This window comes from Parambassis ranga, chromosome 13 (genome assembly GCF_900634625.1).
Source record: "Parambassis ranga chromosome 13, fParRan2.1, whole genome shotgun sequence".
Lineage (NCBI taxonomy): Eukaryota > Metazoa > Chordata > Actinopteri > Ambassidae > Parambassis > Parambassis ranga.
Window position 1 is genome coordinate 10660697 of NC_041033.1, and position 12716 is coordinate 10673412.

At 40.4% G+C, this 12716-nt stretch overlaps 2 protein-coding genes across 2 annotated transcripts; one reads left to right on the forward strand and one right to left on the reverse strand.

Annotated features, from left to right (window-relative positions):
* Positions 1-189: 189 nt before the first annotated feature.
* On the forward strand, positions 190-6596 carry nlrc3l (NLR family, CARD domain containing 3-like). Its single transcript, XM_028420633.1, has 13 exons — positions 190-284; positions 508-556; positions 788-979; positions 1293-1385; positions 1519-1702; positions 1913-2060; positions 2638-2730; positions 3055-3407; positions 3524-3733; positions 4687-4862; positions 4982-5255; positions 5353-5568; positions 5680-6596. The coding sequence occupies exons 2-13, from the start codon at positions 531-533 to the stop codon at positions 6055-6057; spliced, it is 2343 nt and encodes a 780-aa protein (XP_028276434.1). The 5' UTR covers positions 190-284; positions 508-530; the 3' UTR covers positions 6058-6596.
* A 504-nt stretch (positions 6597-7100) lies between these two features.
* Positions 7101-12504, reverse strand: LOC114444986 (uncharacterized). Its single transcript, XM_028419902.1, has 11 exons — positions 12469-12504; positions 12066-12196; positions 11374-11610; positions 11065-11146; positions 10837-10931; positions 10233-10289; positions 9877-10134; positions 9576-9657; positions 9371-9450; positions 8707-9075; positions 7101-8629 (listed from the first exon to the last, which is right to left on the reverse strand). The coding sequence occupies exons 2-11, from the start codon at positions 12124-12126 to the stop codon at positions 8619-8621; spliced, it is 1332 nt and encodes a 443-aa protein (XP_028275703.1). The 5' UTR covers positions 12127-12196; positions 12469-12504; the 3' UTR covers positions 7101-8618.
* Between the last annotated feature and the right edge of the window lie 212 nt (positions 12505-12716).

Here is a 12716-nt window from a genome sequence, read left to right on the forward strand (position 1 = left end):
CGAGCAACGTAGACAACTTCCGGGCCAGGTTTTATATATATATATATATATATATATATATATATATATATATATATATATATATATATATATATATATATATATATATATATATATATATATATATATATATATAATGAGTCGCACTGGATTAGACTAATTTTAGGACACGTTTATAACGCTAAGGAAGCTTTTATTGCGAAAAACCTGGCCCGGAAGTTGTCTACGTTGCTCGAAACAGAAAGTTTAAGCGGACGCGAGCTGCTGTTGAACGTTTTTACCCTGTAAGCTACTTTTTCTGAGTTTGTTGTTAACTCATTTTTGTGTACATAGATCATTTGCTTTGATGCTATTGATCGCGTCAATCTTTATTGAGATTTATTACGCTAGCCATTTTAGCTTAGCCAAACACTAGTGACAGCGCTAGCCAGGTGGAGTCAGTGTTTGTTGCATGTTGAACGTTGGATTTGCAAGGTAATATTTACTTGAGTATAATCCACTCTGCAGCTGCGTCGTGAGTCTGTTTTTACATGGACCCGGACAACGAAGTTGAAAGGTGGGTGTTGTCACTTGTTTTGAGCTTGTGAAGCTTCAGTGGTCATCTGTAAGCTCTGTCATTACCACATCATTTCTGACGAGCAAAGCTAATCTTCTGCCACATGTTAACTTGCTCCATGGCTGTCAAAGCCTTTAGATGTTCACCTGTGCTTCAAAGTTTCTCAACTCATATACTGTGTGTCAGAATAACAGAGTATCAGACCCACTTCCTTGGTTTTGTTCCCACCAGCTTGTTTAGGACTGAGCTGGATGATGACGAGAAGGAGAAATTTAAGAGGCCAGCCTCCAGCTATGGTTCAATGAAGAGTGAGACCGAGGAGGAGGAGGGGGACGTGCTAGTTGAGAGGGTGGAGATGGAAAAAGAGGGAGGTGACCAGGTGGCTCCTGTACTACCTGAACGACCTACGCCACACGCCACAGGGTATTCTGTTTGTATTTATGCAGTGTTTCAGTCTGTCTTATTTTAACTTCATGTTACTGCTGACTTCAGTCTGTCAGCTGCCCAGCTGGTGTTTGATGTCTTAAAATGTAGGCAGAAGTTTGGAACAAGCCTCTTTATACATTCCCAGTGTACACATTTGATTTAGTTTAGTTTACATAAATATTTTAGGTAGTTTGTTGCTTTCTTACATCAGACATGTGACTGTCCTGTGTTAGCAGCTTTCAGTTGCTAACACAGCAGGTAGTTGAGAGTGATCTGACGGCGTATTGTCTTTCTCTGTGATGTTGGACAGGTTTCAGATGATTCGCTCGGAGTCTCCAGAGACCCTCTACACCATTACTACAGAGCAGACCAAACCACCAGGAGCTTTTGTAATTGACACGAGGTGATGGACACACACTCCTCTGTCCTAGATTGGAAAAAGCTAGATGACAGTGAAATTCTGTGAATATTTTCCAGATGTATAAAACATCGGAGTGTCACGTTTTTGTTTCATTGTTGTTCCCTCTGTTTCTCAGGTCCTCTGATCTGGATGACTTTCTAGATGATGATGATGTTGATGATGAGGAGGATGAGGAAAGGTCGACAGTGAATTCCCCAGAACCTCCCGAGCCTGTTGAACCAGATGATGCAATGCAGACTGATGAGAACAGAAAGCTGGGCATACTGCACCCAGAACAGGACCTGCCCTATTTATTCAAGGTTGGTGAAGTAGTTTATTACACCCTTTTTTCACAGCAGTTGTTATTTGGATGTATTTCACTGAATACATTGGTGTCATATTAAGACAAATCCCAACAATATTAGGTTTATTAGCTTTACTGATCTATAATTATTGGTAATATCTTCCTCACAGGGTGCTTAAGTGCAACATGATTACATGTGTTTTCATAACTTGTTCTCTGTGTGAAGACTCTCCAGAAAGCTCTGACAGGCCTCAACAGTGACGAGCTAAGAGCATTTAAGTATTCTTTTTACCAATGGGAACAAAAGATGACCCTGAAACAGGTGATGGAAGGAGACCTCCTTGACTTTGTGGACAAGAGCTTGGAGGTTCTTGGTAAGAAAACACAGCTATGGCAGTTTAAATGCTGCAACTAACATTTGTGAATGTGATGGTTTTTTTAATATACATTTTTTTAGGTATAAATGAGACATCTAATTTCAATTGTTTCATTGTTGAAGTGTTAAAGGCAGGGTAGGAGATTTTGAAAACTCAGTGAGAGTCAGCCAGATTTTGAAAGTAAACACACACCCCTTTCTCTCGGAGCTCACCCTGAAGCCACGTCTCCCAACCAGTCTGTGACTTCGGCCATCATGCACGTACCTCTCTGGTGCGCGCAGAGCAGGAAGAGAGTGACGACTCCAATACTCCGCGCAGGGGCGCCTCGTAGGATTGGCTGATGTTTTTAGCGTTTTATAGCTTCCACAGATGATTCATATTCTTCGTTTTAAAGCGAAACTGCCGAACTAATGGGTTGCTATCGGATTGTAAAGAAAAGTTACACTAATTCAACAAAAAGTGCATCAGAATGAAATCTCCTACCCTACCTTTAAAAGCAAGGATAAGCTGTGGAAGAGACCATGGGGGTACATTGCTTATAATATTTATTTTGTATGAAAATGTCCTTTTGCAGGCCTAGAACGTACACTGTATCACACAATACGTACTCTAGAAAATGTAGGTAAGAAAGAAGAAGCAGAACAACTACGGAATCAATGCAAGCGAGGTAAGTGGACAGCTGTCCTGTTGTATCCCAGGCTAATTCTGACCATTAATTTTATGCTGTATCTTTACATATTGTCTAACAGCTTCTATCTCTGCTGTTGCAACAATGCAAATTCCCCATTGTGGAACACATTTTTTTAAATGTCTACTTTTATGTTTATGTATCAAGCAGATACTCAGTGCTTTATTATTTGCTGGGTATTCACATTGTAACAGGAATGTGTTGTGTAGCACATAATGAGATGTTATGTGGTATGATGTGTTGGAATGATGCAGTTATAGGTGTAATATATGTTTTTCCCTTTCTATCTGTCTCTGTCTCCAGCATTGATCCGTTTTCAACTGCAGCATTATGCATTCAGAAAGTATCAAGTCATCCGCGAGGGCGTTGTTCAAGCTGGAGTAGGGAATCTTCTAGACACAGTGTACGTAGAGCCACAGATTTCTACCTGTGGCTTTGGAGGCGTTAACCCCGCCCATGAGTTCAGCCAACACCGACCATCACATCTTCAAGTCCCTAGTCCTGACAGCTTTGTTAGCCTGAACGAGCTGTTCCGACTGCAGAAGGTTGACGGCACGCCAGTGAGGACGGTGTTGACCACTGGGATTCCAGGAATCGGCATGTCTGTTTGTGTAGGGAAGTTTTCACTAGACTGGGCAGAACTGCGTGCCAATAGGGTGAGATTTTTTTAAAGGCTGAAATAATTGAACTATACTCCTCCTCCTTTTAAGTTTTTTATATGTGGCAATGTTCCTGCTTGTGATGTGTGGTTATTTTTTTATTTTCTGTTCAGGATCTGCAGTTTATTATCAAACTTTCATTCCGGGCTCTGTGGACTCTACGAAGCAAAAACCTTCCTCCTTCTCAGAAGATGTCCGTCATGGAAATGATACAATATTATCATCCTGATTGCAAAGGCATGCCTTACCTGGAGGAGGAGCACTGTAAATTTCTCCTCATATTGGAGTCCTTTGATTGTTACCAGACTACTTTGGACTGGAAGGTAACCTGTCTGCACACAAACACTCCAGATCCATTCCTATTTGTCATTTTAATTTAAATCAGGGGTCTCAAAGTAGCGGCCCGTGGGCCATTTGCAGCCCGCAAGCCGATATTTTGTGGCCCCCCACTTGACATCAAAGTTTAGTGTTAGTGCGGCCCGCACATTTTTCTCACACGCACTGTCTGTTGGACAGTTCTCAGCAGCCTAGCCATGCTGGTATGTTGACAGTGTGTGTTTTCAGGTGCTGCGTGATCTCAGTGCGCATGTAGCAGTGCTCCGTCAGAATATAGTCCCAGAATGGATCAAACTAGGAGACTGCCGCGTGTTAATCAGCATTTCCATTTGTGCTCGCTGTGAATACTCAGGTCTCATGAAGTACTTGGAGTTTCTTTCTTTCTTCTTAATCAGGATGCAAGTTGAATAGAACCCGTGTTCTCGGTAGCTGCCCTCACTGTAAACAAGCTGCACACACGCCTGACTCCTGGACATGTGTCTGTGTGAGGAGCCAGTGAACAACTTATTTTCATGTTAAAGCAGCTGGACATATTTTATTTTATTTCTATTCGCAATAGATTTTGTTATACTAGCCTACATAAATGTCATTGTCTGTACTGTATCCCCAATGGTATAGCAAATCACTCATTAAGGAATATGACATGCAGCTTATTTAGTAAACAATGTTTAGATTTTAGTCTTAGTGAAACTGAGGGAAATTCAGGCCCAGGAAAATCACCTCTTATCAATTCGATCGATAAGGTCATTCAACTAACGATTATTGAATTAATCAATAATTTGCATCCCTATTCTGACCTGTTATTAATAAAGATTGAGACGATTGGACCAGTTGTACTTTTTTGGAATATTGGAAACTTTTTTTGATGCGGCCACTGCTTTTCTTAATCTAGATCAAGTAATGACTGAAAAATGATACATTTCTCTCTGTCTCGCTCCAGAATGCGGAAGTTATAAATGACATTTCGACCCAAGCACATCCTGACGTCCTGATTGTAAACATCCTCCGAGGCTCTGTGCTTCCTGGAGCCTACATCTGGATCCTGGGGAGACGAGCAGCTGTCTCACAAATTCCATCTCAATTCATAGATGTTGTCACAGAAATACAGGGCTTTAGGTGTGTAGGTTGTGTCTTTTTAGCTTACTATTTGCTTGTGTCCTGTAATGCATCTGGAGGACGCCGTTTGTTTGTTTGTTTGTTTCAGTCCAGTCTGTCTTTTTTCCTCTTCTCTGCAGTGATGAGATGAAAGACGACTTTCTGACCAAACGCTACACAGATGCACAGCTTGCAGCAAAGATTGTGGCACATTACAAACGCCTCCCAGCACTGGTCACACTCGCTCATCAGCCCTTTGTCTGCTGGATGATAGCTTCAACGTACGAGCGATCCTTCCGTTATGACGACTACGGGGTGCACCGCCCTCGACTGACACCGTTCTACATCAGCATTATGATTATCCAGATGAATCGCAGGCTGCAGTTCTACTACGGAAAGACAGATTATAACCTGGTAATTGTGCATCGGCCTACGTGCACAAGCATAAGCAGTTTACCGTTGGTGTCGGGAGTTTGTAATGTCTTCTTGTCACTGATTTCTTTCTGTTCAGAAATGGTCCAATGAAGACAAGCTCCTGCTGCATCAGATGGGGAAGATGGCCTTCAAGATGCTGGAGAGGAACACCAGTGTGTTCTTTGAAGAGGATGTGAAGGACAATGGTCTGAAGTTGACAGAGGTGGTGGTGCTTTCTGGTTTGTGCACAGAGCTTCCCTCTCCAGCCTCAGACGGGAGGAGAACTTTCTGCTTCATTCACTTAACGGTTCAGGTAGAACTCTAACCATGTCACACTATTGGTATTTCCCTTTCAGAACCTTTCACCAGCGGTGTTCAGAATACACCAGGAAAGACTGAAAACCCCCTTCTCTCTCTCTTGCAGGAGTTCATGGCTGCTGTTTATGTCTTCACAACATTCCGAACAGAGTCTAAGAACGTTCTGGACTCTGGAGTGATACCCAGACTCATGTCTGGGTATCAGACGAAATCGGCAGCAAGCCTATTCCAGAGTGCTTTGACACGAACCCTCAACCATCCACTAGGGCACTACGACATGTTCCTGCGCTTTCTGTGTGGCATGCTTGGCCCAGAATGCCATGACAAAGAGCTCAAGGGGATCCTCTACCCGCACAACATGCCAAAGGTGGCAGGACTGGAAGAGGCAGAGAAGCTTCTGGAGCAGTCCATACAGACTGCTCCAGCAGACAGGGTGGAAAACCTGAGGGAGTGCCTTAGAGAGATGACACAGGAAGATGAGTGAGTTTTGGGGAGTTGACATGAGGAGAGCAATTGTCACTTGGTATGGATGTGTTGCTTAAAACATCAAAGAGTGCTGAATCAGACAACATGAAATGCTCCTCTAAACACTTCCAGTACAGTGCACATCATACAGTAATATTTTATGAAAAATCTTTAATTCGTTTAAGTTTTTATTATAACTTGTGGCCTTTTCTAACTAAATATATGGGAATGGCAAAAGCCAGTGATATATTATAGATTTATGAAACATGTGAACCAGAATCTGTCTTTGTTAACTCCTGGTTATTACCATACCGCTTTGCATACAGTGCAGAAATCAATGTTATAACAGATGGTCAGGGAGTATACCCTGGTGCAGTGTGCCTATTATGTTTCTTTTGTCTTTGCAAATTAATTCTTTTGTCTTCGCAGATGTAATACTGTGTGTTGGTGTAAATTAAGTGTTTGCATTCCATGATTTTAGTTGTTTAATGAGTGTGTAACTGAAACAGACAGAGTTGCTTTGATCAAAGGGTTAATAAAAGGGTATTCTAAGGCTGAGTGTGTGTCTGAGAAAGTCATTTTTATTCCTCAAAAATAAAGAATAGATGAGATAATGCATTTTATTATTTATTCATTAATCTTACAATCAATCCTCTCTACATAATAGAAGTTGCATACTTGGCAGCTTTTCATTGGTACTGAAATAAATGTCAAACTCATGTAAACATCTCACTGTGGCAGGTCATTCCAGTAAAATCAATATTTTGTGTGCAAACAACATTCTTTGATTCAGTGCAGATAACGGTAAAACTCAATTTTCCAGCCCCTGTCTGCACAAACCTAACAAAATGATAGTCAAATATGAAGGAAATATACAGCATCATCACGAAACCAGGACACATGAGACCAGGCTTTTGTGTTTAATGAGGATGATGATGAGGACATGCTGAATGTTTAATAATGCTGAATAAGGATTTCTGACATAACGATGCTCTCAAGATAAACTCAGAACTTCAACACATGTGGATATGTTAGATTGCACAAATGTGAAGACTTCAGAGGTGAGGAGCTGAAATCTTTTATTTTTCAAACCCAGAAACAGCATTCACCATTTTGTGAATGGGTCGTTTAGGTAACTTATTATTTCATGCACTAAACACACACAACACACATAAACAACAGAAATAGCAAACAATGTGTGGGAGAGAGGTGTGGACACAGAGGTGGTGCCAAACAAAATCAAAATATACAACAAAACCAGGCCTAGTCTACCTCGCTTCCTACAACCAAAATAACCAAAAGAGAAGGGCCTGACTGGCTGCAAAGCAGTGTTACAACAATAAAAATACAGGGGGTGGCACACACCACTAAACCTAGTGTATTTAACAAAGAAAAATCTACTTGAGCAAATGTAAGGGGGTCCCCCCAGCTTACCTGTCCACACCTACCCACAATAAAGTGTACAACAACAACAACCGTTTCAGCAGCAGCCAAGACAAAGTAGAGCAAGAGAGAGCGAGCCCACTTTTGTCCTTGCTTTTATGCTGGCTCACCACCACTGGCTGAATCCAGTCCCGCCCACAGGTGCGCACAGGTGATCCTGCCAGGGTGATCACCACCTGGAGCACAGAGGGGGAGGGGAGAAGGAAGAGGAGGCAAAACACAGAGGGCCTGTCCCTGCCGGGCAGGTAACATCAGTACTAATAGTTAAATGACATTTGTGCTGTTTTAAATTGCTGCCAACAACAAAAAGCCTTTCTTAGATTTTTTGTCATAATGTGTTTCTCTGTCCCTCGCTGTGTCCAGGGAATGAAGTTGATGCTGTGTAGATTTGACTGGCACCAGACAGGAAGTCTCCCTCTATGCAAAGAACTCATTTCCCGAGCTCAGCTATGTGGAGGCCAACAGCAACACGGTGAGTGCCGTCACACACTCCTCTCTCATCCTTGTATTTACATCATGTGCCTGTTCTCTGACTGTTCCAGGTGAACGTGCATGTGGTGTTTGATCCACAAAATCAAAAGGTGGTCAGCTAAAAATAAAAAAAAATCACAAAAACGTGTGTGACTTAAGTAGGGTTCAGGAAAACATCCAAAGTGTGTGTGTGTGCAATTTAGAAAGATAGGATTTTGGTGCCCTCTTGTGGCTGTATTAGAAAAAAGCCTGCTTTGTGTCCGTCTCAAAAAATATGAAATCAAACAAATCAAAACCTAAAGCAGCACAAGATAGAGCTTATATCGTTATCGTTTGTCACATATCCAAAAAGAATCATCACAAAACAACAGGAATACATTATTAACATAAATTATTCTTTTTACACAAACCTGAATGTTTATAGAGTTTGCCGTCGGAACATTTATTCAAATTTAAGTCAAAATTCTGACTGCAAGAAGGTAAAAACAAACCAGAAAAGCAAACACATGTCTACGTGTCAATACAAAGCTCTAGAAGCACAGATATTCAATATTATGATCTAAACTTGAATTTTTGAAGTTTTAAGAACTGCAAATAGTTTTTAATGGTTGATAAAAGAACATGATGTTAACATCCATCCATCCTAGCCTACTGTGTTGAGATTCCTCAGCTTCTCTCTGAGGAAAGAAAAAAAAACGGATAACTTGATAGTAGTTTCAAACCAGACTGTAACTCAAATAAAGCTGAATGTCACCTTGGCAGATGAAAGGGAGTTGGTTTTTGTGGCAGTGTCCATCCAGATACTTGATTACTTCTGTCTGATTATTCCAGACTAACTGTCCACAATGGTTGTTGTAGCGGTTAACAGGAAAGCTCCTGTTCCACGGAGAGATCTGATCTTTTGACCCTGAAATCCACTGCCAGTCATCGTTTGTGCCAATGATTGACCGCTCCAGGCCGATCCACACTCCTGTCTTGAGGTCTGGTTGTTTTTTCAGCAGACACTTCACTCCATGCTTGGTTGTCGGCTCGGTGAGTTCAACCAGGGAGGCACCACGATCCTTACACCACTTTAAAGCATCAATCCAATTTATGGGTCCCTGGTTGAAGTTCAGACTTGAACCTTGACACAACACACAGACACACTACATGCTATTATCACAAGTTTATTGACTCACCCTGAAAATTGGGAATGTTTGGGTTGTTATTTACACACAGGGCATGCTTCACACAACTGATTCTATTACAGTCATATACATAATAGTGTGTGTGATGGTTTAGCATCAACCTTTTATTTGTTATTTTTTGTATTAGCAAATGCAAAAAATAACACATGAATATTTACTTTTCATTCTAAATTATAAGGTAAATAAAATCTTAACATTGACTGTACATCGGTTATGGGACAGTTCACTTACCGTCATCTAGCATGTAATCAGTCTCATTAAATGTGATCTTCACTGTCTCATCATCTTGTATGATGATGTTTATTTGTTCTCTGTGGAAGACAAACACACTCTGATTCACAACATGTGACACACACACTGATTCCAAGAATCACTGGCAGTAAACGAGCACTGCAGCATTGCACTAAATAACTGAGTTGATGCGAAGCATATTTACCCATGTTCATTACAGGCAGTGGGATCTTGTTTTTTATTGTTTTTGACACACACACATCTTCCTGTGGACTCCAGCACACACCCTGACACATGGAAACAACATATAAAAATGTACAAAGTTACATTTCAGATTCATGTAAAATCTGCATCCAACCCTTTATTTCCCAGCTCTGCTTTTTCCCCTCATGTTAAAGACACAGCAGACAGTATCAGATGTCGGCCAGTTAGCAGTGCTCACACTTTGTCTCATAATGAGCTGCTGACCTTTTCAAATGAAGGTGATAAAGCTGTGAAGTGCTTACCGCCTTCTGTCTCCAGAGACAAAACCAAACTGTCAGTGCCGTAGAGTGTGACACTGTCTGACTCATACTTGGTCCGGTTCATGACTACCACAGTGACTTGGTTTGTGTTGTTTGTACAGTTCAGTTTCCAAACCAATCTGTCAGATGGACATGGCTGTGTGATCAACCAATTCTGACAAAACTGTGGGACAGTGACCGTGATTCCTCCTGGTGGAAAGAGTGTCAGTGGGCGGGGGGTCGTGGGCATCTCTGTGGTGACTGTAACACATAAGGAGATAAACTGACATTCAGTTATTTTAATCAGTGAGTAAATATGGAAATTATAGTGAAATCCCACTTCCCATCGTTTGACAAACCAGGAATTGAAATGCGAGATATCAACAATGAACAGGACGGTGTGACAGTGGCTCCTCCTAGCAGTACAAAAAATAAAAATTGAAGAGATCAACAAAGTAATTGCAACAAAAAGACTAAACTTTGACATTAAAGAGCCATTTCACATAAATTATGAACACTCTAAGGAATCACTCCTGGTAGACACACAGATTTTGTACCTTAACACAATAAAAGTGATTTCACACACTCCAACACACACATATACTTTATGCCTCCGTGTCATCTGTGGTATCTAATCAATGGATTTAAAACTATGGAATATCACGATGCCACAACACACATGCACACACACTTTATGCCTCCTTTTAATCTTTAAGGTATTATCTGATTATCTGATCAGTGGGTTTTTCAGAGTACAAACAGTCTGCTTCTGACAACAAATCCTGTTGCAGTCATACAAACTTTAAAATAATATTGTTTTACTCTAATTGAAGTGTTAGATGTGATGATGTGTGGCACTTTGTAATGTGTTTTAAAGTAAACTGCAGAGTAAATGAAATCCTAAAAACTTTAATAGGACAACTATGTGATATTTTGATTGTGCCAAATAAAACAACTACTTACCTCCAGAACAGTGACTGACAGGGAACGTGCATTCATTGTTTTTAAATGTGATCTTCACTTTATTATTACTCTCATTTTCAATCTTTATTTCCTCTCTGTGGAAGACAAACACACTCTAGCTGATTAACAACATGTGACATACAAATGCTTATTCCTAAAATCATAAGCAGCAAATCTTTAAGAGCACTCGAGCATTGTACTAAATCATTGTGTTCAAGATGTATTTACCTGTTACTGTTACACTGGTTAACAGAACACTCTTTGAAGAAGAAATGATACTCATCATTGCCATGTTCATTAGCCACAAAACCTGTTACATGGAAACAAAAGTGTATGAATCTATATAAAGTGGAAATGCAAAGGCATTTAAAATATTCACTAATTCCTTCACTTCCTGTCGTTGTACCTTTTTCTCCTCTATGGTACAGCAGGCTCAGATTTAACATTAATAATGTCAACAACACACACATCTTACTTTGACTCATTATAAAGTGCTGAGATTATGAAATAAAGACAATAAAATGTTTGAGTGCTTACCGTCTTTGTCATAGCATGTAACACTGATGGACCTTGGCGGGTTGGTTGGGTTGGTTGGGTTTATGACTTCCAACTTTACATAGCTTGTGTCCTGACAATCAAGTGTCCAAACACATTTGCCAGCTTGACGTGGCTGTGTAATATTCTTGATCTGACAGGTGTTTGGGACATAGACTGTGATTTTCCCTGATGTCAGCGTTTCATAGGTCAAGGGCAGAATCGAGGTCTGTGCCGTCACTGTAACACATCAGGAGACGTTCATTTGTTGCTGTATTACTTTCCTTATTCATCAATGATAAGGACATTATTATACATGAGGAAGCACAAAAATGAACAACAGATAAACAGATAAACACACAATGTTCCCTCACGTTTTGACAAACCAGGAATTAAAATTGGAGATCAACAAAGTCATTGGAACAATTTCCACTGTGACTTCCTTTTTGTATTTCTTCAAATATCAAGGTTTACAAACTTGCTTGCTACTTGTGTGATTACATCAGTTGTCTTAAATTTGGTGCTTTATTACTGTCCTTATTAATCAGTGACTGAACATATTAAAAGTACCAGCAAGCCATAAACTGTCTGCTCCACACAGAGAAATCTGTTCACACTGAGTTCTGTTGATCAAAGCTGAAGTGAACTGACCTTTAAAGGTTTGTAACAATAACATCTAGGTGGAGCATGCTTACCTTGCTGCAGTGATATCACAATCAGCTGTGCCACAGCACAGACAGTGATCACTGACACCATCTTCTATGCACTTGTACCTTCAGAAACACACCTCTGTACTCCTCCTCTGGTCCAGATGTGGGAACAGTTTCTGAAAAAAGTGTCGACTGTCAAACAGGATGTTCAGTTCAATGCAGGCAATGAGCCATCAATGACACAATGCAGCAAGTAACTGAAAGAGCAACACATTGCTTTGAGATGAAAATTCAAAAGGCGCTCTGAATAATGGAGAAAGTATTAAATCATACATTAGTAAATGTAGAAATACTACAGTCAAGCTCGAGGTATACTCAGATTAAAGAATTGACATATCAGAAAAATTAGACTACTTCAATATGAAGTTGCGCTCTATCATAAACTCACCTGGTCAGTGATGATGTGCCGTCACTCTGAGCTATGACAGAAAAGTGAGCACAGATCTGTTATTTACCTTCACTCCCTGTTTTTACTGAAGAGACACGCCCACAACTGGGAGCTCATTTATTATTCAGGAGAATTTATTTGAAACAAATATGAAACATGGTGACATGCAACATTATTTTCTTACATTAATCTGGAAAAGAAAAACAAATTTGTTATTTGATTTTGTTGTTGGTCCTCTCTACACAATG

Bases quoted from the DNA above. Each gene is read 5' to 3' on its own strand.
- LOC114444986 (XM_028419902.1), bottom strand. From the start codon at position 12,126: ATGGTGTCAGTGATCACTGTCTGTGCTGTGGCACAGCTGATTGTGATA. The intron at 11,611-12,065 runs GTAAGCATGCTC...GATGTGTTACAG, and splicing joins TGTGATATCACTGCAGCAAG to TGACGGCACAGACCTCGATT. The intron at 9,076-9,370 runs GTAAGTGAACTG...TGTTGTGTCAAG, and splicing joins TGATTACATGCTAGATGACG to GTTCAAGTCTGAACTTCAAC.
- nlrc3l (XM_028420633.1), top strand. From the start codon at position 531: ATGGACCCGGACAACGAAGTTGAAAG. The intron at 3,408-3,523 runs GTGAGATTTTTT...TTTTCTGTTCAG, and splicing joins CAGAACTGCGTGCCAATAGG to GATCTGCAGTTTATTATCAA. The intron at 5,256-5,352 runs GTAATTGTGCAT...CTTTCTGTTCAG, and splicing joins GAAAGACAGATTATAACCTG to AAATGGTCCAATGAAGACAA.